The sequence below is a fragment of the Megalobrama amblycephala genome, linkage group LG5 (genome assembly GCF_018812025.1).
Source record: "Megalobrama amblycephala isolate DHTTF-2021 linkage group LG5, ASM1881202v1, whole genome shotgun sequence".
NCBI lineage: Eukaryota > Metazoa > Chordata > Actinopteri > Cypriniformes > Xenocyprididae > Megalobrama > Megalobrama amblycephala.
In genome coordinates this window covers 13,506,895-13,531,845 of record NC_063048.1, presented here as the reverse complement: position 1 = coordinate 13,531,845, position 24,951 = coordinate 13,506,895, and the positions used below count along the sequence as shown (strand labels likewise).

At 34.9% G+C, this 24,951-nt stretch overlaps 1 protein-coding gene across 1 annotated transcript in view; it reads left to right on the top strand.

Annotated features, from left to right (window-relative positions):
* The window catches only part of nrxn3a (neurexin 3a), a 376,344-nt gene that overhangs the window by 95,722 nt on the left and 255,671 nt on the right, over positions 1-24,951 (top strand). The window contains 1 exon segment of the mRNA XM_048190779.1: positions 1,043-1,426. Within this exon segment, the coding sequence (XP_048046736.1) occupies positions 1,043-1,426 (384 nt within the window).

Below are 24,951 nucleotides of genomic sequence, written 5' to 3'. Positions count from 1 at the left end.
ACCTCATTGGTTCTTGCGGAAGCTCAAACGTGCTGCGTAACATGAGAATGAATCTCATTGGTTCTCGTGGAAGCTCAAACGTTCTGCGTAACACACGAGAATGAACCTCATTGGTACTTGCGGAAGCTCAAACGTGCTGCGTAACATGAGAATGAATCTCATTGGTTCTTGCAGAAGCTCAAATGTGCTGTGTAACACAAGAATGAACCTCATTGGTTCTTGCGGATGCTCAAACGTGCTGCGTAACATACAAGAATGAACCTCATTGGTTCTTGCGGAAGCTCAAACGTGCTGCGTAACACGAGAATGAATCTCATTGGTTCTTGCGGAAGCTCAAACTTGCTGCGTAACACATGAGAATGAATCTCATTGGTTCTCGCGGAAGCTCAAACTTGCTGCGTAACACACGAGAATGAATCTCATTGGTTCTCGCGGAAGCTCAAACGTGCTGCGTAACACACGAGAATGAACCTCATTGGTTCTTGCGGAAGCTTAAACGTGCTGCGTAACATGAGAATGAATCTCATTGGTTCTTGCGGAAGCTCAAACGTGCTGCATAACACGAGAATGAATCTCATTGGTTCTTGCGGAAGCTCAAACTTGCTGCGTAACACACGAGAATGAATCTCATTGGTTCTTGCGGAAGCTCAAACGTGCTGCGTAACACACAAGAATAAATCTCATTGGTTCTCGCGGAAGCTCAAACGTGCTGCGTAACACACGAGAATGAACCTCATTGGTTCTTGCGGAAGCTTAAACGTGCTGCGTAACATGAGAATGAATCTCATTGGTTCTCGCGGAAGCTCAAACGTGCTGCGTAACACACGAGAATGAACCTCATTGGTTCTCGCACATCAAGCAAGTGTGCTTGAGCTTCTGTTTACCATATCTGATGTGTGTGATGAATGTTTATATGTGAATAAAAGCCTAAATACAATCTGTTCATCATATAAAGCGATCGTGTCTCTTCCGAAAAATTGAACCAAACTGCTCATATTGAGATTGTTCATATAACCTTTTTCTCTCTTTTGATAATTCCTAGGCACCATATCTGTTAACAGCCGTCGCACTCCGTTCACCGCCAGTGGAGAAAATGAGATCCTGGACCTGGAGGGGGACATGTACCTAGGCGGCCTCCCTGATAACCGGGCCGGCCTGATCCTTCCCACCGAACTATGGACCGCCATGCTAAACTACGGCTATGTGGGATGCATTCGGGACCTGTTCATTGACGGTCGCAGTAAGGACATCAGACAAATTGCTGAGGCCCAGAATGGTGCAGGCATCAAACCTTCCTGCAACAAGATGCCAGTCAAGCAGTGTGACAGCTATCCGTGCAAGAACAAAGGTGTGTGCAAAGAAGGATGGAATCGCTTTATCTGCGATTGCACAGGCACCGGTTACTGGTCCCGCTCCTGCGAGAGGGGTGAGTTATCTGCCTTTACATTTGCTTTACCTTTATTAGTTCTGGATTTTTAGAATTAATTTTTGTTTTTTTGTTTTATTTTAGAATAAACCCGAGAGGCGGGTTTAATTTCAATTGCAATATTTGCATGATAAAAAAAGACAATTTACAATCACCGTCAAGGCAGTTTGTTTAGCTTCTCACCTGTAAAATCCGATCTGCTGCTGTTTGTAAACAGCAGATTAGCTCTCACATAATCAGTTAAACTATAAGCTCATTAATATCTCGGCACGTTGCTGTATGGAAGCTGATGTTCTCCAGCGTTTGGGGAGTGTTGCGTCTGAGTCAAGCCTGTGATGATGTCATAACTTGGAAAAAGTCCAACTGCACATACAAATCTTCAGATTTCATAGGCAAAAAGATTACTATTTGCATGAAAAATGAAGTGAAATGCAACGACGTTGATACAAATGTTTTGGTAGAGGAAATGACTGGGTTTTTGAGTGGTTGTGAATGTTTAGCTTGAGTCTGTTGTGACTGCATGTTAGAAGGACTCCATATGGACCGGTACGCAGGGGTTCCAGGTAACCAGGTAATAGAGGGACTTCCAGCATGTCTGTGAACACTGAGCAAAGCAAAATGCTTATTATGTTGGCATGAGAGATGGTTTCTCTTATGGGCTGAATTCCACCTCATTTATTTGTTTGATATTACAAAAAAACATTGTTATTTTTTTTAGTTTTATTTTAATCTTGGTATAATAATGGTTTAATCTTGGCGCTTGAAAAGTTAAGAAATCTTCAACTTCTATCGCAAGCAACGCAAGTGAAGCAACGCGACAGACACCACAATTCAGTTCGGCTATGCATGACCATTCAAAGTACATTCAAAGTAAATGAGAAGCGTTAACATCGATGCCCTGTGTGAATGCAGCATTAAAATGAAAGCAGCTTTCTGTGTCATGAATATTAATCAAACAACAAAAGACAAAGAGAAAAATAACTTTTAACACAGTTTTAACACAGATTAATTATATTTAATTTTTACATTGAAGAGTTTGGTGTTATTTTACATTTGATTATTCATTTTCTGTACCTGAATACTGTTAGACTTAACTCAAAAATATAAAGCACTATTTATTTCATTTGTATCTTTATTTTATTGTATTTATCTATGCTTGTAATTTGTTAATTATTTTCTATGCAATCTCACCTACAAAATCACCCAAATCATCCTAGAATGATTCATTCTTTCCAAACAGAGCTATTCAAGTCATCTGGTGATTTTTTTTTTTTTTTTCATATCGCGCTATATATATTGCAATAAAACAAAATATTTCAATGTCATTTTTGTTTTCCAATATCGTGCAACCCTACCAAGTTTTGCCAATAATCCCTTTAAGACAAGTTTCTTCACTCAGCTGCCATCCTGGTAAATGCTGTTTACAATGATCTACAGCTCCTATGTATTTGAATGAGGATAGACCAAAGTATGCATTACTTTTTGTCAAGAAAACATTTCAATAACATGTATCAAATCACCAATAATATTTGACAAAAATAGTATTATAAATATTTCTTTCTTTCTTTCTTTCTTTCTTTCTTTCTTTCTTTCTTTCTTTCTTTCTTTCTTTCTTTCTTTCTTTCTTTCTTTCTTTCTTTCTTTCTTTCTTTCTTTCTTTCTTTCTTTCTTTCTATTATTATTATTATTATTGGGGTAAGGTCAGAATTAAGGTAAGGATTAGGTGATGGATGAAGATTATCTTGGTGATCATTAATCCAAGTAAAATGCTGCAGTTTCTGATTTGCAGCTTCTTTAATATTTTGTAGCTTATGGGATGGATTTCATCACGACAGCATCCAGGGCATTCAGATTTTAGATTTTAGGCTCATGTTCCCGAGAACAAAAATGTTCTTGAGGGAAAAAAAAAGAAAAAGTCTCAAGAGAATATAAGTGGCAGACGTAGCAGACATTGACATTAATTGTTTTGTTTTTGTGTTGTTAGAGCACATGGCATGCTATCATCTTCTGTCCTTGTGCAATGTTTTTAGACAGATGTAAAAGTCATATACAGCAGTTTAACACTCCATTGACAGAGAATACAGACATCAACCTCCTGCACATTCATTTGCCGTGAATGTCAGTCATAATCATCTGTAAGGGCATCAGACTGAGTGTCACCTCATGTTATAGTGAGTTTGTAAGAAGAGAGAGAATGAGAACTATTCTCATACTGACTAGAGACGCTTCTAAACGTTGTCATTTGACTACACTTATGCCACGAGGCAAAATAGTTGTGATTGATAGCAATGAAATCTGTGTGCACCTGGACTGCTCATTTGCATGGCTCATGTCTGAACTAATAACCAAACACTGAAATGACTTGACAGCCCTTACATTTAAAAGAGCACATTGTAATTATTAGGGATACTTGCAAAGATGCATGAAGAGACTGTATAGAAAACGCAGAAGAAATTCCTGGTGCACCCTGACTCATTAAGCAAGCCAGACAGTTATTTTAAGACTAGTAATTTCAGCCAAATTTTTACATTTTACTGTGCAGTATGCATCACACAGTCAGTAAAATGATTTTGTGTCATTGGGTGCACCATCTGAGGCCAGTAGTCAAATGTCTAATAGGTCTGCTAGACTACATCATGGTCCTCTTTTTTTGTGTTATAGGCCTAAACCCACCCTCTGCTAAGAGTGCACACGACCTGATATTTGTCCAGATCTATTATCTGCTCCATAGAAGCCTGTAGCTGCTGCTCAGGCCAGACAACTGGCTGCTGTCACACACCACGCTGTCCTCCTGTCGGTACACATACACTTCAGATTTACTCTAATGCGCACTCAGCATTTCAACCCCGAGTCTGACAAACACCTTTTTTTTTTTTTTTTTTTCCAGTTTGAGGAAATTTGACTTTGTGCTGGGATGAAATTTAAGTCTGGAAGACTTAAAATAATTTAATGAAGGGGTCATATCATGAGCATATATATATATATATATATATATATATATATATATATATATATATATATATATATATATATATATATATATATATACACATACACACACACAGTCAAACCAAAAATTATTCAGAGACTAGATATAATTTTTTATATTTTTTTACTAGTGGGTGCAGGACACTATAGTTCATTTATGTAAGTGAGGATAGCAAAATAAAGTAAACTGTGACATATTATATGCAAAAATTCTTCATACAGTGGACTACCAATAAAATGTATAAAAATTTGACCCGAACATGTTTTGCTTAAGTGTTATCTGACATAATTAGGATTATTTTTTTCTTTTTACACAGTTTAACTCTGAGATCTTGTCATATTTTATTACCATTTTTTTAAACTATAGTGAATAAACTGTATTAATGAATGAAATGTTCAAGATGTCTGAATAAATTTTGGTTTGACTATATATATATATATATATATATATATATATATAATTTGCTGTAAAGCTAATATTGTTGCCACTTTTATGTTAAATTGCTCGTGATTCATTTGTTGCTTTGGGGAAAAAATGTCTGATAAACAAAAGTAAAGCAAGTTAAATGCAGATGAGAAATTAGAAATAATAATAATTATTATTATTATTATATATTTTATCTAAATGTATGTGTATCTATCCATCTACACACACTTTTTGACTTGATTTTCCATGAATTGACCCCTTAATGAAATGTTTTGAATGTATATTTGTACAAGCTGTTCAGTATTATAATTTTCTATGTAAAATATTCTTCCAGATGCTCTTCGTTCATTTTACAGTAGTCAGCTTCAACATCTAAACATGTTATATCACATCATTTTATTATTATACAAAAGCCTACAAACTTAACAATGAATGTGAATATGAATGTCTTTTCCCCTGTCATTTTTTGATTGGCATGAATTATCTTCTAAACAAAGAAAACTTCCCTCACAGAATAGCTTGCTGGAATATAAAACAACTCAAGCTGGAGAGTCTGAAATAACTGAATCCTGCTTTCTTTACAGTTATTAAATCCGTTATGTAGCTAGGATCTCTCAAGGTCATCTCATATATTATGCTTAAAATTACAAACACCACCATTAATACATATGAGCTCAGAAAACTACATTTCTGAGGAGTTAAAGAGATGATTACAAGCTGGATTCATTATATTAACACTCTGCATTTTTACATATTACAACCAACATTGCATCTTATTTTAGTTTTTCTTTTTTTTTGTGTTACTCTAGCATTGACTATAACATTGACTATATTCACAATATAGTACAGTCCCGATTGCTTTTATGAAATGGTTATTGCATAATAAAAAATATCAAGGTCACTCGTTTTCATTAAAACAAAATTTTATTAAGCAAATTCATTTCAAGTACCGTCTTTCCGTACATAAGATGTAGACATACATTGAATGCTAAGGTTAATATTTGGGGTCTGTGTTGTACAGTAATATAAATGATCTATTATAATATTGCAAGCTATAGTATCATATAAATCTTTAATATTTTTGCTTAAATCTGTTATATCTGAGTGAAATAGATAATACTGTCACTGTGTAAACGGGTAAAACCTGTTTTCATACTGTAATTGAACTCATTTTACCGCATCGTCTGATGTGCCTTGCCAATTTAGTGCTGAGATTTGGTTTTGCACATTAATTCTGTCAGTCATTAATGAAGAAAATGAGTTTGTTTGGTTAATAAATGCATGCCCTCATTTCCGTGCGAACAGCCCCAATCATTACAAAAGTACCTTGACAGGTCATGCTTCAGTAATGCTAAATTAAATAACGAGATCGGATGATTGTGGGATGAGCTGATATGTTGATAATTGGCTTAGATATTTTGTTCATATGCATGGTTTGCCATGCGAATTGTTCATATTATTTATATGTGTCTACACTCTATGTTGTAATGTGTTTTCGTGTTCGCAAACAGGCCGAGTTGTACTGGGAACTTTGGTTCTCTCCTAAGCACCGCTGGCTATAGCGTTTGAGTTAATTGCTATTGATTCAGGCAGTGTGAAGGTCATCTATGCTGGCCTGGGGGCCTCAGAGAGCCAAAGTGGACCCCACAGCCATGGCCCTTAAATCACCTGAGAGTGTTATGAATGCTACGGCTATGGGTCCCTCAACAACACTCACAAATAATCACAACTGAGTTTACTCACATTCTGGGGATGTTTTCCCCATCTTCGTCAATACAATATTTCTCCCAGCCTTGACCGTAGTGAGGCCCATGTGGCGCAGAGGCCTGTGTGATTAGTGTAAAACTTTATAACAGGTTCTCTGCAGTTCTGTTTTACTTTCCTGTTTTAGCGCCAAAGGCTTTTAGCATATATTGATTTGATACTGTAGTGTCTCTGATTAAGCCACAAAGAGCACATAGAGATGACATCCGTGAGGGTTTATCTTGCAATTACTCTTTCGAGCCTAATCTGGGTAATTATGTCAGTGATTTTACTCTTTCCTCAGGTTGTCTTTTCTTTTGATTGCCTTCATTTTTCTCTCTGTCTCTCTCTTTCATTCTCTTTGGAGAGATGATGAGGGGGAGGAACCTTTGTAAAATGCACAATGATTGGAATATAGCCTTTCATGGCAAAATTCACAAAACAAAACAGAGAGAATTTAAAAAGGTCTACATTTCGTACAGTTTATTCAGGCAGCTACAAATGCATTTATCCAAAAACAAAAATACACACACATGCAGGCTTTATTTTGACTGCTTGAGGACAGAAATATGTCAGATGTGGGCTTGTTTTTTTATTATTTAATCTTAGATGGATGTGTTTCACCATTCAATCACATCCAACTATTTTTTTTTTCAGGGTCTGATGCTTTTGAGTGTTTTTTGATATGTCAAGTTAAAAATAGTTACAAAAATGTGTTTTGTTGATTTTGTTTGTTTTCTTTGTATATATATATATATATATATATATATATATATATATATATATATATATATATATATATATATATATGTGTGTGTGTATGTATGTGTGTATATATATATATATATATATATATATATATATATACATATATATATATACATATATACACATATATACATATTAGGGGTGTAAATCGGACAGTTCATCACAATTCGATACAATATCGATTCTTATAGCCAGCGATTCGATATTTTCCGATACCTCAAAAAGTTCTGTGATACGATTGATACGATTCGATTTGATCAATATTTCGATATTTTGAGTCTATTTTACACAACCAGTTAAATTTTTATTAACTCACAACTGCAACCAAAATATATTTCAAACAAACATTTATTTCAAAATTTCACATCCTGAACCCTGATTGGGACATCCACAAATAAAAAATTCACACAGTAATCTAATGACAGCTTATGACATGACAACAGTCAAGAAAGTATTTTAGTTCTCTGCTAAAATGTGTAATGTCAAAAAACTGATAAACAAGGAATACATATACACATACACAGACATTTCTTTTAAATGTATAATTAATGAAGCAACACCATATTATAGGTAGGACAAAACAAGACAGGCTATTAATATTCTTTCATTGTGCAAATGTATTATAAAGGCTCTAATACAGAGCGGCACAAAGCACTTGCGCGCATCCCGTGTGCAGAATGATGCGCTTGAAGCAACACAGAGTCACAGCGCGCGGAGCTCCTGTGCGGCAGTTTATTGACCGTATTCTTTCTGTGACAGTTCCATCAACTGTCCTGAGTGTCTTTCACAAGTTCTGAAAGGTAGTTTAAGTGAGAATGCACGCGTTGGCGATGATGCATAGACTGATATTGTGTGAAAATGTGGAGAGTGTTAAAACAAAGGTGCCTCTATAATTAGCCCACAGGTATCGATTTTTTACGCATTGCATCGATGCATCGGATCGTTAGACATTAGATCGATGTATCAATCTATATCGATGTATTGTTACACCCCTAATATATATATATATATATATATATATATATATATATATATATATATATATATATATATTCACAAACAAACAAAATAAAAAAATTGTTGTGTATATATATATATATATATATATATATATATATATATATATATATATATATATATATAAGTACACAGGTATTCTCCTCATGAATATATATATATATACAATATTTAATATTTATACAATCTATAATATTATATTATGTATATTATATATTAATATTAACATGTATTATATTATTTTTACAAATATTAAATTAAATTGTATAAAGAGTTTAAAATAGTGCTGTCAAATGGTTAATTGTGATTAATCACATCCAAAACAAAACTTTGTTTACATAATAGTGCAAATAGCACCCTTGTTGGCAAATGCTATTTACACTAGCTCCACCCACCAATGCCTGGTTGGGCCACTCAAGTTTTAAAAAAGTCGCGCAGAATTCAACATCTTCAGTGGCGCAGCAGTAGCGAGTAATGCTCGCAGATCTGGATTTTAAAGCGATCGACTCGGGTTCGAATTCGCCTTTTGCCAAGCTCACATTTATTTTCAATAAAAATGAAAATAATGCTAACTGTTAATGAGTATTTAATAATATTAAAAGTCTTTATTGGGTAGGGTTAGGGGAAGGTGTAGGGAGGGTTTTTTATTCTCCCAATAAGGCAGAATCCATTTAATAATTGTAATAAATTAAATTATTTACACTCTGTGATATTATTGCATCCTCTGAATGTACAAAAATACTGAGGTGTAAATAGTATCTGCCAATATAAAGTAAAGATTGCATAATTACTATGCTGATACTTTTACATGGTGTAAATAGAATCTATCGCTATTTTCACCTAGTGTAAATAGTGCATCGCAAAGAAAATGCTGCTATTGTCACTTAATGTAAATAGCCGCTGCCATATGCACTACATTGCTGTATATTCAAGAAAGATTTACATGAATATATATGTGTGTGTGTGTGTGTGTGTGTGTGTGTGTGTGTGTGTGTGTGTGTGTGTGTATATATATATATATATATATATATATATATATATATATAAATATTTTATAATATATTTTTGTTAAATATATACATCCATGTGTTTGTGTGTATTTATATATTCATAATAAACATGATGAATAAACACGCATTGTGTAAACACAAACTTTTATTTTGGATGCGATTAATATAAACTTAGTGTTTAAAAAAATTAAATATTATTTTAAAGATATTATAGATAGGAACAATTTAGAAGTGCCCATTTTCCTGTTGTGTTGAGTTTTGTCTTTGATCTGTGTTAAATTTAGTCATACCATGCATTTTCTTGATCGATCATTGCTGTCATTTCAGGGTACTCGTGCCCATCAGTAATGCATACATATGATTCCACACGTGCCCACATCTTCAGACATCTTGGATGTTGAGGTTGAGGGTATGGATCGACACTCAAGTCATTTCTTAGGGGTAAACACGTCAGTATAAGATTTCACAGCAGTCGATCAAAACGTGCCGCCCCCGTGGTCTAGAGGCCTTGTTTATCTTCCCTCATCCCTTCCGCTCCATCCCCAGCAATCTGCCTGATTTCACAGCTTCAAGAAATCAGCTCATATTCTGCAGATTTTCCCTCCCTATCATTCACCGCTCTTTGAAAAGTCTCTAATCATGCTGAATAGCCAATCAGTGAAGCACTAACAACAGCATTCATTTGGCCACGGTACACAAGCTCATCCAGACGGGGACTTTGTGTCTGCCTTTGTGTAGCTCTTTATTTAGGACCGGGTAAAAATGATTCGGTTTCTTGCGAGATACATCAGTGTGTTGACATATCAGACCCCATCAATAGAAAGTGTTCAACATGAGTGTACAAAACATGCCATTCCATCACGAGAGGGGAGAGGTGGTCTCTGCCGTTGCCTGAGGTAATGGGAGATAGCATTGCTTTCCTTGACAGTTGTGGATATTGGATATTTCAAACTGTCAAAGAGTTTTCACATTCTCTCTCACTCTTTATTTTCCCTTTCACACTCTATTCTTACATTCTGTCTTTGTTAAAATACATTCCTGTTTTATAAATGAGCCATTTTTCACATAGCTTTTCTTTCTTTTTTCTGTTTTTTTTTTTTTAAATTACAACTTATAATGTCATTGAAGGGCTCTTCTAAAAGATGGTCAGCATAATTATGATTCTTCTAAGACTGGCCAAAGTCAAAACAACGTCTTTCACGGAAACATCCTTAATCAACAGTATTAAAGTAATGATTAAGCTCATTAGGTCTTGAAAGTTTTTTTTTTTTTTTTTTTTTTTTTTGTTGCACATTGGACTACATTTGAAAATCCAACCTGATATTTTTTTATTTAATTTTTTTTTATCAAGATTTCAAAAGCCATTTCAGGTTTTAAATGCATTTTGATGAATTATTCAGTAGATTTCAATTAACTTTTCTGGTACATATCAGGATTAAAACCAATTTCTGAGAGTTCATGACTAATCAAAAGTGGTGAGCTAGAATGAATTAATTAGAATCACTAAATATCTTAAAATAAAGTCTATTATGAGCCGACTGTGGCCAATTTCACTTTAATAAAAACCACCAAATAGGTATGCTATATGAAATATTGTACCTTTTATCATTTAAGGCTAAAAATGAATGTCTGTCTGCTGACGAATTAGCACCGAAGATACCCGTACACACAGACAAAGGGTTTATAAATACATACATAGAGCAGAAACTCAAAAGACAAAATGAAATTCATTTATTCATTTATCTCAGTCTGCCATCTTCCATGATACCATGTTGCAGGGTAGCATGAATTGCTGTAGCTCTGAGCTAATCGCATTGCTCTTAGTAAGATAATACTTTTGTTTTTGACTGTTTGAGTCTGTGATTTAGGACAAAACACAAGCACAGAAGAATCTGAAAGCAACTAATTATTTTTCTTTTGTGGCAGAAACAATATTTTGTTTTAGTTTTCAGAGAAAATGGAAGCATGCCTTCTTTCCAGTTTTGTTGTTCTTGTTTTCTTTTGTCTCTGAACACTTATGTCATGCAGGCTTGAATAATTATTAAAATGAACTCTTCTCGACTTTATTAAGCGTCACACACATGTGAGAGGACAACCCCGAAAAACCCTGCGACACTCAAGTACAAAAGTGTGCATGACCCTTCCCTATCTACGGCAAGCAGCAAAAGGAAAATGCGTTGCACACAAACATATGCAACGAGTTCCAGTACACTCAGAATTATTGCATCATAATAGAATCAAACATAAATGTATAGCATGTCTGTTGAGCGGAAACAGCCAAATAGTCACGGGGTTTAATGTTCGCTACGTCAGAATTTATCTTTTCTTGTCTAAGTATGTCGTTCATTTTCAGAATAAGCTGCATTGTGGACCAGACTTTATGGCGATATTGTCGCATTAGCAAACTTTTATAAGCTGACTTTCAGGTCACTGAAAAGTACTGAACATTTAAATGGTGTTTTATCACACTGCAAATTCAAGCTGACACAAAGTAAATTAGTCATCACTGGAGCATTCACACCCCACAGTATCTCATTTTACAACAGTGTGGCTCTTTCTCTCCATCCTCTCTATGCGTGGAGGCACATAGGAGCGTCTGCACCGTCACAGCTGGTTAGAGGAGCAAGAGGTGACAGCCCAGGATAATCCACCTAACATGCTCTTAGTAGTCACTCACGGGCCTGCTGAATTTTTCAGATCGCAGGTGTTGGCAGCCTCAAAAACCTTCATGAATTATTGTGAGTCGAGGGCCTTCATCAGGTGAAACCAGGCTGTTACACCACTGCTTCTGTAGTAATCTAAGCCAATCACTATCATTCATGTTTTCTTCCCTTAGAAACATTTAAATGAGCCATGAAAGGACAAGGAAGGAGAGCACAGTGGGGAACCAAAGAAAGAGAGAGAGAGAGGCAGCATGAGAAAGACCAGAAATATGGGAACTGTGGTGTAGCAGCTAGCATATGTGCCCATAATAGATAGTTGTATTGGCACCAATTTAAATATACAGTATATTATATTATATATTAAATATATTGTTTGGTTACTCTATATTTTAAGGTGAAGCAGTTACATTGTACTTACTCAAATACATTTTTGGAGTATTTTTCGGAGATGCTAGCAATAGCGAGCTAGCTTTTAAAAAGATAGTTCACCCAAAAATGAAAATGTTGTCATTATTTGCTCACCCTCAAGTTGTTCCAAACCTGTATGAGTTTCTTTCTTCTGTTGAACATAAAAGAAGATATTTTAAAGGATTTGTTCATTTCAGAATTCAAATTTTCCTGTTAATTTACTCACCCTCATGTCATCCAAGCTGTATATGCCTTTCTTTCTTGAGTCGAAAAGTAATTAAGGTTTTTGAGGAAAACATTCCGGGATTTTTCTCCGTATAGTGGACTTTAATGGCTACCAATGTGTTGAAGGTCCAAATTGCAGTTTCAGTGCAGCTTTAAAGGGCTCTACAGGATCCCAGCCAAGGAATAAGGGTCTTACCTAGCGAAACAATCTGACATACATATATATATATATATATATGTATATATATATGTATATATATATATATATATACCACAAATGCTCATCTTGCACTAGCTGTGTGATGCACCACGCATTATGCAATCATGTTGGAAAGGTCACGCGTGACGTAGACGGAAGTACAGAGCAAGTGTTTACAAAGCGAACATCCAAAGACTAAGTCAAACGGCTTTTACAAAGGTAAAACAACGATGCCGGACGATTTTAAAGTTGGAGGAGAAAATGAGATGGAGTTTTTTGCCCTACCGCAATACTTCCGCCTATATATATGTCACACATGATCTTTCCAATGTGATTACGTAACTTTTTTTTAGAAAATGATGTATTGTTATGCTAGATAAGACCCTTATTCCTCGGCTGGGATCGTGTAGAGCCCATTGAAGCTGCACTGAAACTGCAGTTTGGACCTTTATCCCGTTGATAGCCATTGACGTTCACTTACATGGAGAAAAATCCTGGTATGTTTTCCTCAAAAACCTGAATTTCTTTTCGACTGAGGATGAGATGGGGGTGAGTAAATTATCAGGAAATTTTAATTCTGAAGTGAACTAATCCTTTAAAAAATGTTGGTAACTAGACAGTTGACGGCACCCAGTGACTTCCATAGTATTTTTCTTTCCTGCTATGGAAGTCAAAGGGTGCTGTCAACTGTCTGCTTTGGTTTAGGGTTAATTACTTAGAATTATGCATAATTTACTGTTATTACTATTGTAAGTGGTAACATCGTCACCTAAAAATATTATTATTTTAATATAATTCTATATTAAGTCATTAATTTAAGCCGTATTTTATAAAAGATTTATCATATATGTTAGCAGTGAGACTCTGTTGTGTCTTACAGTAACCTTACAGAAATATAATATATAATATTATATATTATTACAGTTCATATTGAAATTTTGCACTTGCAGACTTTGATGTCTTGGCATATCTGAGCACAGTTTGTGACACTGAAATGTCCAAACTCCCGAGAAGACACGTGAGATATCAGGAGAAAAGTCTAGTACCTCTCCATTTCATTTTATTGCTATCAAGGAGAAATAATAAATATTTGTGATTTGTATGGGCCTCTCCCTGCTATTCTCTACTATCTGCAATAAAATTAAGAAACCCAAGAAGAGAGGGATTCATGGAAGGCTTGTGGTTTTGCCGTAAGCAGTGCGGCTCTGCGGTTGAAAACAGTTTATTTTCAGTGGCAGGAGAGTTATTGAACTGTTTCTAATCCAGCTCTGAAGCTAAATGAACGCAGACGAGAGCGGTCCGCAAGCTGCTTCCACAATCGCGGCTGAAACAGAACAGAGTAAATCCTTTTGTGTCGGCGTTGGGAGGAGCAGGGAGGCACGTGGAGGATACTATATTTGGTCCTCCTCTTTTAAGGGCGGCTCTAAATTATTCAAATTGTTGCTGCAGTATTGCTACGATTCGCTATTTATGGCAACTGCGGGTGTCAGAAAACCCCTTCAGCGTTTCACTATAAACCATTCCTGGGCCCACAACAGCCATCTTTTAGAACAGGCCAGAGCGTGGGAACTGATTTACACATTTAAATGGTTTTTGGAGGACACTTAAACTTGCACATTGTCTAATACTAATTATTTGCAGTCAGCAAAGGTTATTTACAATTGTTTACAGTGTCAATGCAGTAATGCTTTTAATTTTCGGTGGACTTTAATTGTTGTGCAACCTTTAAAAAAAATCACTGCAAAAATAACATCCTAAGATATCTGCTGCCATCTAGTGGCACATGAGGGAAATTTTAAAGTCTCTGTGATGGTCAACCAAGGGAAATAGAGGACGTTTTAAGGACAGATGCTGTTTTCTGAATGTTTATCTTGTTTGGTGCTGTGCATACAGAATGTGTTTCATTTCTTGGGTGGAGCAGATTTAAATGTTCAAGTATTATTCATATAGTATTTATGAATCTAAATTATTTCAATCTATCTAAATTTAAGAGAGATAATGGAGTCATTTTGTTATTCAGATGAGTCCCAATCTCATCTCAAATTATCTTATATAAGACTTGCCTGATTTTAGATTTGTTTATGATTAAGCAGTTGTGCTGTGAAAAAAAAAAAAAAGTCTATTGAAAGTGACTCTGTTTCATGTATATTATATGATTATCGTTGTGACCTAAAATCACATACAATGTCTCTCTTATTTAAGCTTGTGTTAGAGACTGCAGTTGGCATCATTCAGGTGTTTGCTTCTCTACAAAACAGAACGCACACCTGCGACACATTATTTAAGATGCTTCCTGTGATGGTTTGTGTGGGTGTGACCAGTGACCACCTGCAAGTCTGTTTAATTGCAAACATGCGCTGAACAATTTCCTGAATGATATAGTTTTAGTAAAATGTTTTAGTTTAGTTTTTACATTGTTTGCAGAGTGGAGAGCTCTTCAGTATTCATTATCAGAACAGATACATTTTTCATAGAAAAAAGTTCCCGTATTGGACACTAATTCCTAAACTTTATTTATGTATGTATGTATGTACAGTACAGTTCAAATGTTTGGAACCACTAAGATTTTTGATGTTTTTAAAAGAAGTTTTGTCTGCTCACCAAGGCTACATTTATTTAATTAAAAATACAGTAAAAAACAGTAATATTGTGAAATATTATTATAATTTAAAATAACTGTGTACTATTTAAATATATTTGACAAAGTAATTTATTCCTGTGATGCAAAGCTGAATTTTCAGCATCATTACTCCAGTCTTCAGTGTCACATGATCCTTCAGAAATCATTCTAATATGCTGATATGCTGCTCAATAAACATTTATGATTATTTTCAATGTTGAAAACAGTTGTGTACTTTTTTTTTTTTTTTTTTTCAGGATTCCTTGATGAATAGAAAGTTCAAAAGAACAGCATTTATCTGAAATACAAAGCTTCTGTAGCATTATACACTACCGTTCAAAAGTTTGGGGTCAGTAAGAATTTTTATTTTTATTTTTTTGAAAAGAAATTAAAGAAATGAATACTTTTATTCAGCAAGGATGCATTAAATCAATCAAAAGTGGCAGTAAAGACATTTATAATGTTACAAAAGATTAGATTTCAGATAAACACTGTTCTTTTGAACTTTCTATTCATCAAATAATCCTGAAAAAAAATATTGTACACAAATATTTTGTACAATTGTACACATTAAATGTTTCTTGAGCAGCAAATCAGCATATTAGAATGATTTCTGAAGGATCATGTGACACTGAAGACTAGAGTAATGATGCTGAAAATTCAGCTTTGCCATCACAGGAATAAATTACTTTGTGAAATATATTCAAATAGAAAACAGTTATTTTAAATTGTAATAATATTTCACAATATTACTGTTTTTACTGTATTTTTAATTAAATAAATGTAGCCTTGGTGAGCAGACGAAACTTCTTTTAAAAACATTAAAAATCTTAGTGGTTCCAAACCTTTGGACTGTACTGTATGTATTTATGTGTGTATGTATGTATGTATGCCTTAGGTACTCCCACAGTCAGTTATGGAAGCTTGTTTCTGCCATGACATAAAAAAAAAGGTAATTGCGACTTTTTCACAATTCTGACTTTTTTCCTCGCAATTGCAAGTTATAAAATTGTGAGTTATAAAGTCAGAATCGTGTGATATAAAGTCAGAATTGTGAGATATAAACTCGCGATTCTGATTATATCGTGATTATATCACGCAATTCTGATTTTATAAGATGCTATTGGCGAGTTTAAAGGTGCCCTCGAATGAAAAATTGAATTTATCTTGGCATAGTCAAATAACAAGAGTTCAGTACATGGAAATGACATACAGTGAGTCTCAAACACCATTGTTTCCTCCTCCTTATATAAATCTCATTTGTTTAAAAGACCTCCGAAGAACAGGCGAATCTCAACATAACATAACAGTCGGTGTGTACGCCCCCAATATTTGCATATGCCAGCCCATGTTCCCAACATTATGAAAGGCATTAGACAAGGGCAGAACGTCTGGATCTGTGCACAGGTGAATCAACAGACTAGGTAAGCAAGCAAGAACAATAGCGAAAAATGGCAGATGGAGCAATAATAACTGACATGATCCATGATATCATGATATTTTTAGTGATATTTGTAAATTGTCTTTCTAAATGTTTCGTTAGCATGTTGCTAATGTACTGTTAAATGTGGTTAAAGTTACCATCGTTTCTTACTGTATTCACGGAGACAAGAGCCGTCGTTATTTTAATTTTTAAACACTTGCAGTCTGTATAATTCATAAACACAACTTCATTCTTTATAAATCTCTCCAACAGTGTAGCATTAGCCGTTAGCCATGGAGCACAGCCTCAAACTCATTCAGAATCAATGTAAACAATATACCAGTATACAATACTCACATAATCCGACGCATGCATGCCGCATGCATGACGAACACTTTGTAAAGATCCATTTGAGGGTTATATTAGCTGTGTAAACTTTGTTTATGCTGTTCAAGGCAAGCGCGAGCTCCGTGGGCGTGGAGCAGGAGAATTAAAGGGCCAGTAGCCCTGAATCGGCTCATTTATAATGATGCCCCAAAATAGGCAGTTAAAAAAATGAATAAAAAAAAATCTATGGGGTTTTTTGAGCTGAAACTTCACAGACACATTCAGGGGACACCTTAGACTTATATTACATCTTTTTTTTAAAAAGTTCTAGGGCACCTTTAAATCATACAATTCTGACTTTATAACTTGCAATTTTGAGTTTAGATGACGCAATTCTGAGAAAAAAGTCAGAATTATGAGATATAAAGTCAGAATTGTGTGATAAAACTCACAATTGCGAAAAAAATCCGAATTGCAAGTTTATATCTCATAATTCTGACTTTATATCACACAATTCTGATTTGATATCTCACAATTGCAAGTTTAAATCTCGCAATTATGTGAAAAAAAGTCAGAATTGTATGATATAAAGTCAGAATTGTGTGATAAAACTCGCAATTGCGAAAAAAATCTGAATTGCAAGTTTATATCTCACAATTCTGATTTTATATCTCACAATTGCAAGTTTAAATCTCGCAATTATGTGAAAAAAAGTCAGAATTGTGTGATATAAAGTCAGAATTGTGTGATAAAACTCGCAATTGCGAAAAAAAAGTCAGAATTGCAAGTTTATATCTCAAAATTCTGACTTTATATCACGCAATTCTGATTTTATATCTCGCAATTGCAAGTTTAAATCTCGCAATTATGTGAAAAAAGTCAGAATTATGTGATATAAAGTCAGAATTGTGATATATAAACATGCAATTCTGACTTTTTTTTTTCGCAATTGCGAGTTTTATCACATATGTGTGTTATAATGTCCATTTGTGAGGGGAAAAAGACTGATGTTTTTTCTCAGAATTGTGAGTTTATACCTCACAAATTCTGACTTTAATATTCTGAGAAAAAAAGTCAGAATTGCAAGATATAAACTCACTGTTCTTAGAAAAAAAGTCAGAATTGTGAGATATAAACTTGCGATTCTGATTATATTGCGATTATATGATGCAATTCTGATTTTATAAGATGCTATTGCAAGTTTATATCACACAATTCTGACTTTATAACTTGCAATTTTGAGTTTATATCATGCAATTCTGAGAAAAAAGTCAGAATTGTGAGATAAAACTCGCAATTGCAAGAAAAAAAGATAAAAAGGCACAATTACCTTGATTTATTTATTTATTCATTTTAGTGGCAGAAACAAGCTTTCATAGCTGGTTCATGTTCACTAAACCAGAATTGTATTAACTTATAATATTCTGAATATTATTTAACATTCGTTAATACACCTGCATTGGTCGTTATTATAATGATTATCTCACTCATGCTCACAGTGGTTAATGAAATGCCATCAGGAATTACCTGAAAAACCTAAATTGGGCAGTTGGACTTCCCACTGCAATAGCAGACGTATAAAAAATGTCTCTCTTTACATCTTAATTTGCAGCATGTGGCACCGCAGGAGCTGATAAAGGTTAAGAGTCTAACAGGACAGCAAAAGAGACAGAACAGCTGCTCTTTTTTGAGGCACTGCTTACCAAATGGTCTCTGCACGTCTCTGCCTCACAGCAGAGATTGAAGGTTGAATTGCTGCCTGCATTAATGTCCTTGTCATCTTCAGTTTAGAGTTCGTCATCTGCCGGTGAGCAGCAGGAAGACTGACAATTTAATGAACATTGATTGCCTTTTATGTCTGATGTTTCTCTCATTATGTCATTGAGACAGAGCTCAGTACAGGTCAGTCTGATCCCTCTGTGCTGCACAGATGATGATGATAGATCATATCACAGATACACCTTAATTAAGCAGCCTGCGTTCACTCAATATTAGAAGCTAAATCAATACATTTGTATTCCAGAGCGCTAGCCATTCGTGTTAATCGAAATGTTGTGACACAAACGTGTTACTGGTGCCTCAAGCAAGGCCACTAATTAAAATAAATAAATAAAATTTAAAAAACTGCAGGACGCAGGATACATTATTTTTTTACTACAAAAAATTACCAGCCATAAATATTTCTTACTGGCTATGAAATTATATATAGCCGGGTAAAAAAAAATCTTTCTATTATCCATGGCACAAAAATGGTCTGCTACATGAGACAAACAAGTAATGTGTGATTTTTAACAGTATTTTTATATATTGAAATTAATTTTAATTACATAGCACACTATTACATACTAATATTATGCATTATTATGCATTATAAATTATGCAAAATTACAGCATTTAAATGGTTGTCCTTTTCCTATGTTCTCCTTCTGCCATATAGTGTCTCTCTCAGTGAATGGGACACAGATTTTACTATTGAAATTTATAAAATGAATAATATATGTGTCAAATAATGTTCTTAGTCTTTTCTTCCTGTGAGGGAGACTATAATAATTTACTATGAATTAAATGGAAATCAAATTAAATAAACAATTTATTGTGTAACCAAAATACCAATAATGCCCAAAAGAAAAAGAAAAAACTCAGCGTATGACTTTTAATTATAAACAAGCCCGAAATACACCAGGACTCTTATTTTGAAATGTCTGTACTATTGCAGGCTGATCCTTCAGATTCTTACAACATTTTATATAAAGGCCATAAAGTAGACATTGTAATAATTAATCAACTTGAGTTCATTAGCAATCGCTTGGCATAAATCTGCGCTTTTCACTGATTGAGAATCACTTTGAAGCAGTCTGAAGCGCTGTTGCGCGAGCTTGTAGAACGGCGCCCGTGGGAATGTTAGTGGGAGTAAACTGTTCTGACGCACACATTACGAGCAGGTACGACACGACTAGTTATCGATCGCAGATGATTTCATTATCTTGGGCGGATATAAAAGTATAAGAGGATAAAAATAATAAAAACAAAAATGTGTCTCCAAATATACTTGGGCGGCGGTTAATATACCTGGGCGGCCCGCCCAAGTAAAGTCTATGTGTGGGAAGCACTGTATATATATATGTATATATATATATATATATATATATATATATATATATATATATATATATTTTTTTTTTTTTTTTTTTTTAAGGTGCCCTAGATTCAAAATTTGAAATTACCTCGGCATAGTTGAATAACAAGAGTTATACATGGAAAAGACATACATAGTTTCAAACTCCACTGCTTTCTCTTTCTTATATAAATCTCATTTGTTTAAAAGACTTCCGGAAAACATGCAGATCTCAACATAACACCGACTGTTACGTAACAGTCGGGGTGTACGCCCCAATATTTGCATTGCCAGCCCATGTTCCCAACATTTGAAAGGCATTAGACAAGGGCAGCCAGTAATGTCTGGATCTGCACAGGTGAATCAACAGACTAGGTAAGCAAGAACAACAGCGAAAATGGCAGATGGAGCAATAATAACTGACATGATCCATGATAGCATGATATTTTTAGTGATATTTTAAATTGTCTATCTAAATGTTTCGTTAACATGTTGCTAATGTACTGTTAAATGTGGTTAAAGTTACCATCGTTTCTTACTGAATTCACGGAGACAAGAGCCGTCGCTATTTTCATTTTTAAACACTTGCAGTCTGTATAATGCATAAACACAACTTCATTCTTTATAAATCTCTCTAACAGTGTAGCATTAGCCGTTAGCCATGGAGCATATAGCCTCAAACTCATAAGAATCAAATATAAACATCAAAATACATACTTTACTCACATAATTCGAAGCATGCATACAGCATGCATGACGAACATCTTGTAAGATCCATTTGAGGGTTATATTAGCTGTGTGAACTTTGTAAATGTGCTGTAATATAATCGAAGCTCGTGTGGCAGGGAGCACGCGAATTAAAGGGGCGGCGCGCTGAAAAAATCAGTGCATAGTTAATGATGCATTTTTGCCATATATATATATATATATATATATATATATATATATATATATATATATATATATAGTTAGTGTGTGTGTGTGCAATTTATTATACATTTTCGTCATAAATTTTTTTGTCATTTTGTTTTTTTTAACATTTTTTACATATCTACTATATATTTTACATGCTCTTTTGTAATTCACTTGCAGTAAATAGTCCTGCAGTGTGACAAGTGATCTTTTTCTCTCAAATAAAAAAAAAATGTTGTTGTTTAATAATCATTTTAGATGGAGCTTAAGGGTGTCACACTTTGGGACACCGCTTGAAATCTGACCCAGCAACTACCTTTTTGCATATCTCCTTGAACGTGCACGAATAGTCAAATGCATAAATGCATGCAAGATCTGTTTGTAAACGATTATGCATATCCAAAAGTTCAGATGCAGCAGCAGAGAGAGAGAGAGAGAGAAACCCAAAACAATTCTGATTAAACATTCCATCTATTCATTCAACAATTAGTGAGATGGAATGTCAGTTAAAGCCCTTTATTTATTGAATTAGCCTCCCCCATGAGTAATGCTTTTTGCAGCTCATTTGACTTTCATGAACCGTGTTTCATTCGGGCATGTGATTGAATAAGTTCTGTGTTCATTATTTACATAGGAAAACAAAAGATGGGCTTAATTAATATACCGAAATGTCGGGTGTGCACAGCATTTTTATACAGTCATATGAATTATATTAATTATCCCCGCTAAAAAAGAGAAAGAGGGCCGCGTTTTACATGTTCTGAGACAGATTTATGAAATGCTTTGAGAGGAAACAGCAGCATATCAAATCTCATAAGTGAGTCACTCAAGATGGCTGCCGGACGCTGTTGTCTAACATCAGCCCCTTATTGAGAAACACCGCCACCCTGCGAAGGTTTCTGGTGGCTCATTCCCCTGTCACTCTCGTCACATCCTCCACGGCATGTTTCTGTCCACCCGCATCAGCCCGCTGCTCAATAACGTTGATACAAAATCATTTTGATTTGCTTTCACTCAGAGTTAATCGTCAGATACTGTCTAGAGGTTAGTCCCACTTATCTGTTTCTCTTCTCGCTGTCTTCGCTGATGGCCGCACAACCTCGATTTCTTTCCCCCACTCTCTGCTTAGTATGCCGGGTGTAAAATTAAAATTGGCGGGGGCCCCAGGGAGGATTGAAAAGCAACTAATCGCACATAATAACATATTGATCACTCTGTAATTGTAGAGTTTGTCAGCAGTTATTATGCATCAGTATTTTGAATGCATGTTTTCAGGATAGAGTTTTCACTGCTGAGGATTAAATGAGCATGTATTGTTGATCTTCTTTTGAAGATGTGTGATCATTGTATTTACTTTCTTGATTTTATGAAGTCTGCTTCATATTTTTTGAGAAATGTATCTGAGACAAAATTATCGTCTAAATGAGCCACTCAAAATTTCTCCGTACATAGTTAAAGGTCATGCATTTGGTTTGAACATCAAAAGGAACATTTTAAAATCAACCAAACTATAACAGATGCACCATGATTTTTCCTACCTAGTGAAATTGCCTTTTATAGATTATCAGTTGTTTAGAGTAGTTATAAAGTATAAGTATACTGTATATTTGTTAAATAAAACTTTTATACAATGAAAAAATGCCCCAACAATACACTGGAGTTTGACAGCACATTCTATAAAACCCCATTGGAAAATCACGAGGGAACCAGGGGTGAATTAGTATACCTGGTTCTGACGTAATCCTTGCACCACTCTATAGAGACAGGACTAGTTGTCTCTGAAGGCACTTTATCTGAAACCTGTCCGAATCTGCAATGTCTGTGTTTTTTAAAAACCTTGGTTATAAAAAAATTGCAGGGCAAATAACCCACTGTTTTTGATTCAGACACCCTTCTGAGACATGCAATCCTGTCCCGATAGGAATGTCTGCATTTTCAATTTATTTTTATTATTATTTATGCTATATTTTTACACTGACTGTTCAAAATGATTTTTGTTTTGTTTGTTTGTTTTTGTTTTTTTGAGAGAGAAGTCTCTTTAATGCTCTTTAAAGTATGCATTTAGTTGATCAACTCAATACAGAGAGAGAAAAAAAAAAAAAACATTAATAATGTAAAAAAAATTAATCCAATATAAAAATAATGTTTTTCTATTTTAATATGTTTTAAAATGTAATTTATTCCTGTTGTGGGAAAGCTGAATTTTCAGCATCATTATTCCAGTCTTCAGTGTCACATGATTCTACAGAAATCATTCTAATATGCTCATTTGGAGCTCAAGAAACATTTCTTATTACTGTCAATGTTGAAAACAGTTGTGATGCTTAATATTTTGGTGGAAACCATGCATGATACATTTTTTTTTTTTTCTTTTAGGATTTTTTGATGAATAGAAAGTTCAAAAGAACAGCTTTTATTTTAAACAAATCTTTTGTAACATTATAAATACCTAGTTCTGGCATGAAACTCTAGATGGAGCAGACTGGCGCAGTCTTAACTCATTGTCTACATAGCGCGGCGGATTGGTTGCTGTTTCATCTGCAGTCAACAATCAAATACTGGTAGTTTGCTGTAAGAGTCTGTACACAGCAAAATCCCCAGAGTTAAATCAACTCTGCTCAGAGTACATATGGTCCCTCTCTAAATAGTGTTAAAATAACACCAAAGCAGAGTTAAAGTTAATGAGATAATTAAACAATTAATTAAGTGATGATTGTGCATTAGTGATGAACACCTGCTGTTAACAAGCAGAATCACTGAAGAAAAGAGAAACACAAGAACTACAACTGACTTCAGTCACAGCCTTATTAATTGCTTAATTATCTCATTAACTTTAACTCTGCTTCAGTGTTACTTTAACACTATTTAGAGAGGGACCATATGTACTCTTAGCAGAGTTGATTTAACTCTGGGGATTTTACTGTGTAGGCTGCTTTCAGAAACCCTCCACCATCATTACAATGGCAGTCTCTATTACTATGCCAATCTCTCTGAGAGTTGTCATGACCGAAATGAAGAAGAAGAAGACTTACTAACCCCAAACTTTTGAACAGTAGTGTATATAATTTTATCTGGAGCAACTTTTAAAGGTACAATTTGTAGGACCTGCCACTAGAGGGCGCACTACCAAAACAATAACAATCGCGTGGTTTGATGACGCTAAGAAGGTGCGTGGAATGATGGGATTTGTTGTCTTCTACCCAACCGCTGACGGCCATCAATCAGACGGAAAGATAAATCATGGATTTAACGGATGAGGTAAAGTTTTATAAATGTATAAACTATGGATCAGACGCGTCCTTGCGCGGGTCTAGAGACGCGATGCCCCGCGTTTGGCGTGTATGCCCCATAATACTAATCGTGTTGATCGTTATAATGGCATACGTTTTCTGTAAAGATACGAATCAAAACAACTCACCTGTCGAGTAAAACACAAGCGAGATCGGCATCTCTTTCTAGGTGAAGTTTGTCGCGAAGCTCTCTCCATCTAAAAAATGCAACACCGATATTGATCCTCGCTCTTTCTCTCCTCTTGTCCCAAACTCTTCTTGGGTCGTTTGGTTGGCCCGTACGCTTACGTTTACGGGAGCCGTCCTTGTCGACAGAACCAGCGGCAGATGGTAAACAGTAATTATGTTCCATAAATAAGTAACACAATCCACCATAAAACGTGCAAGAAG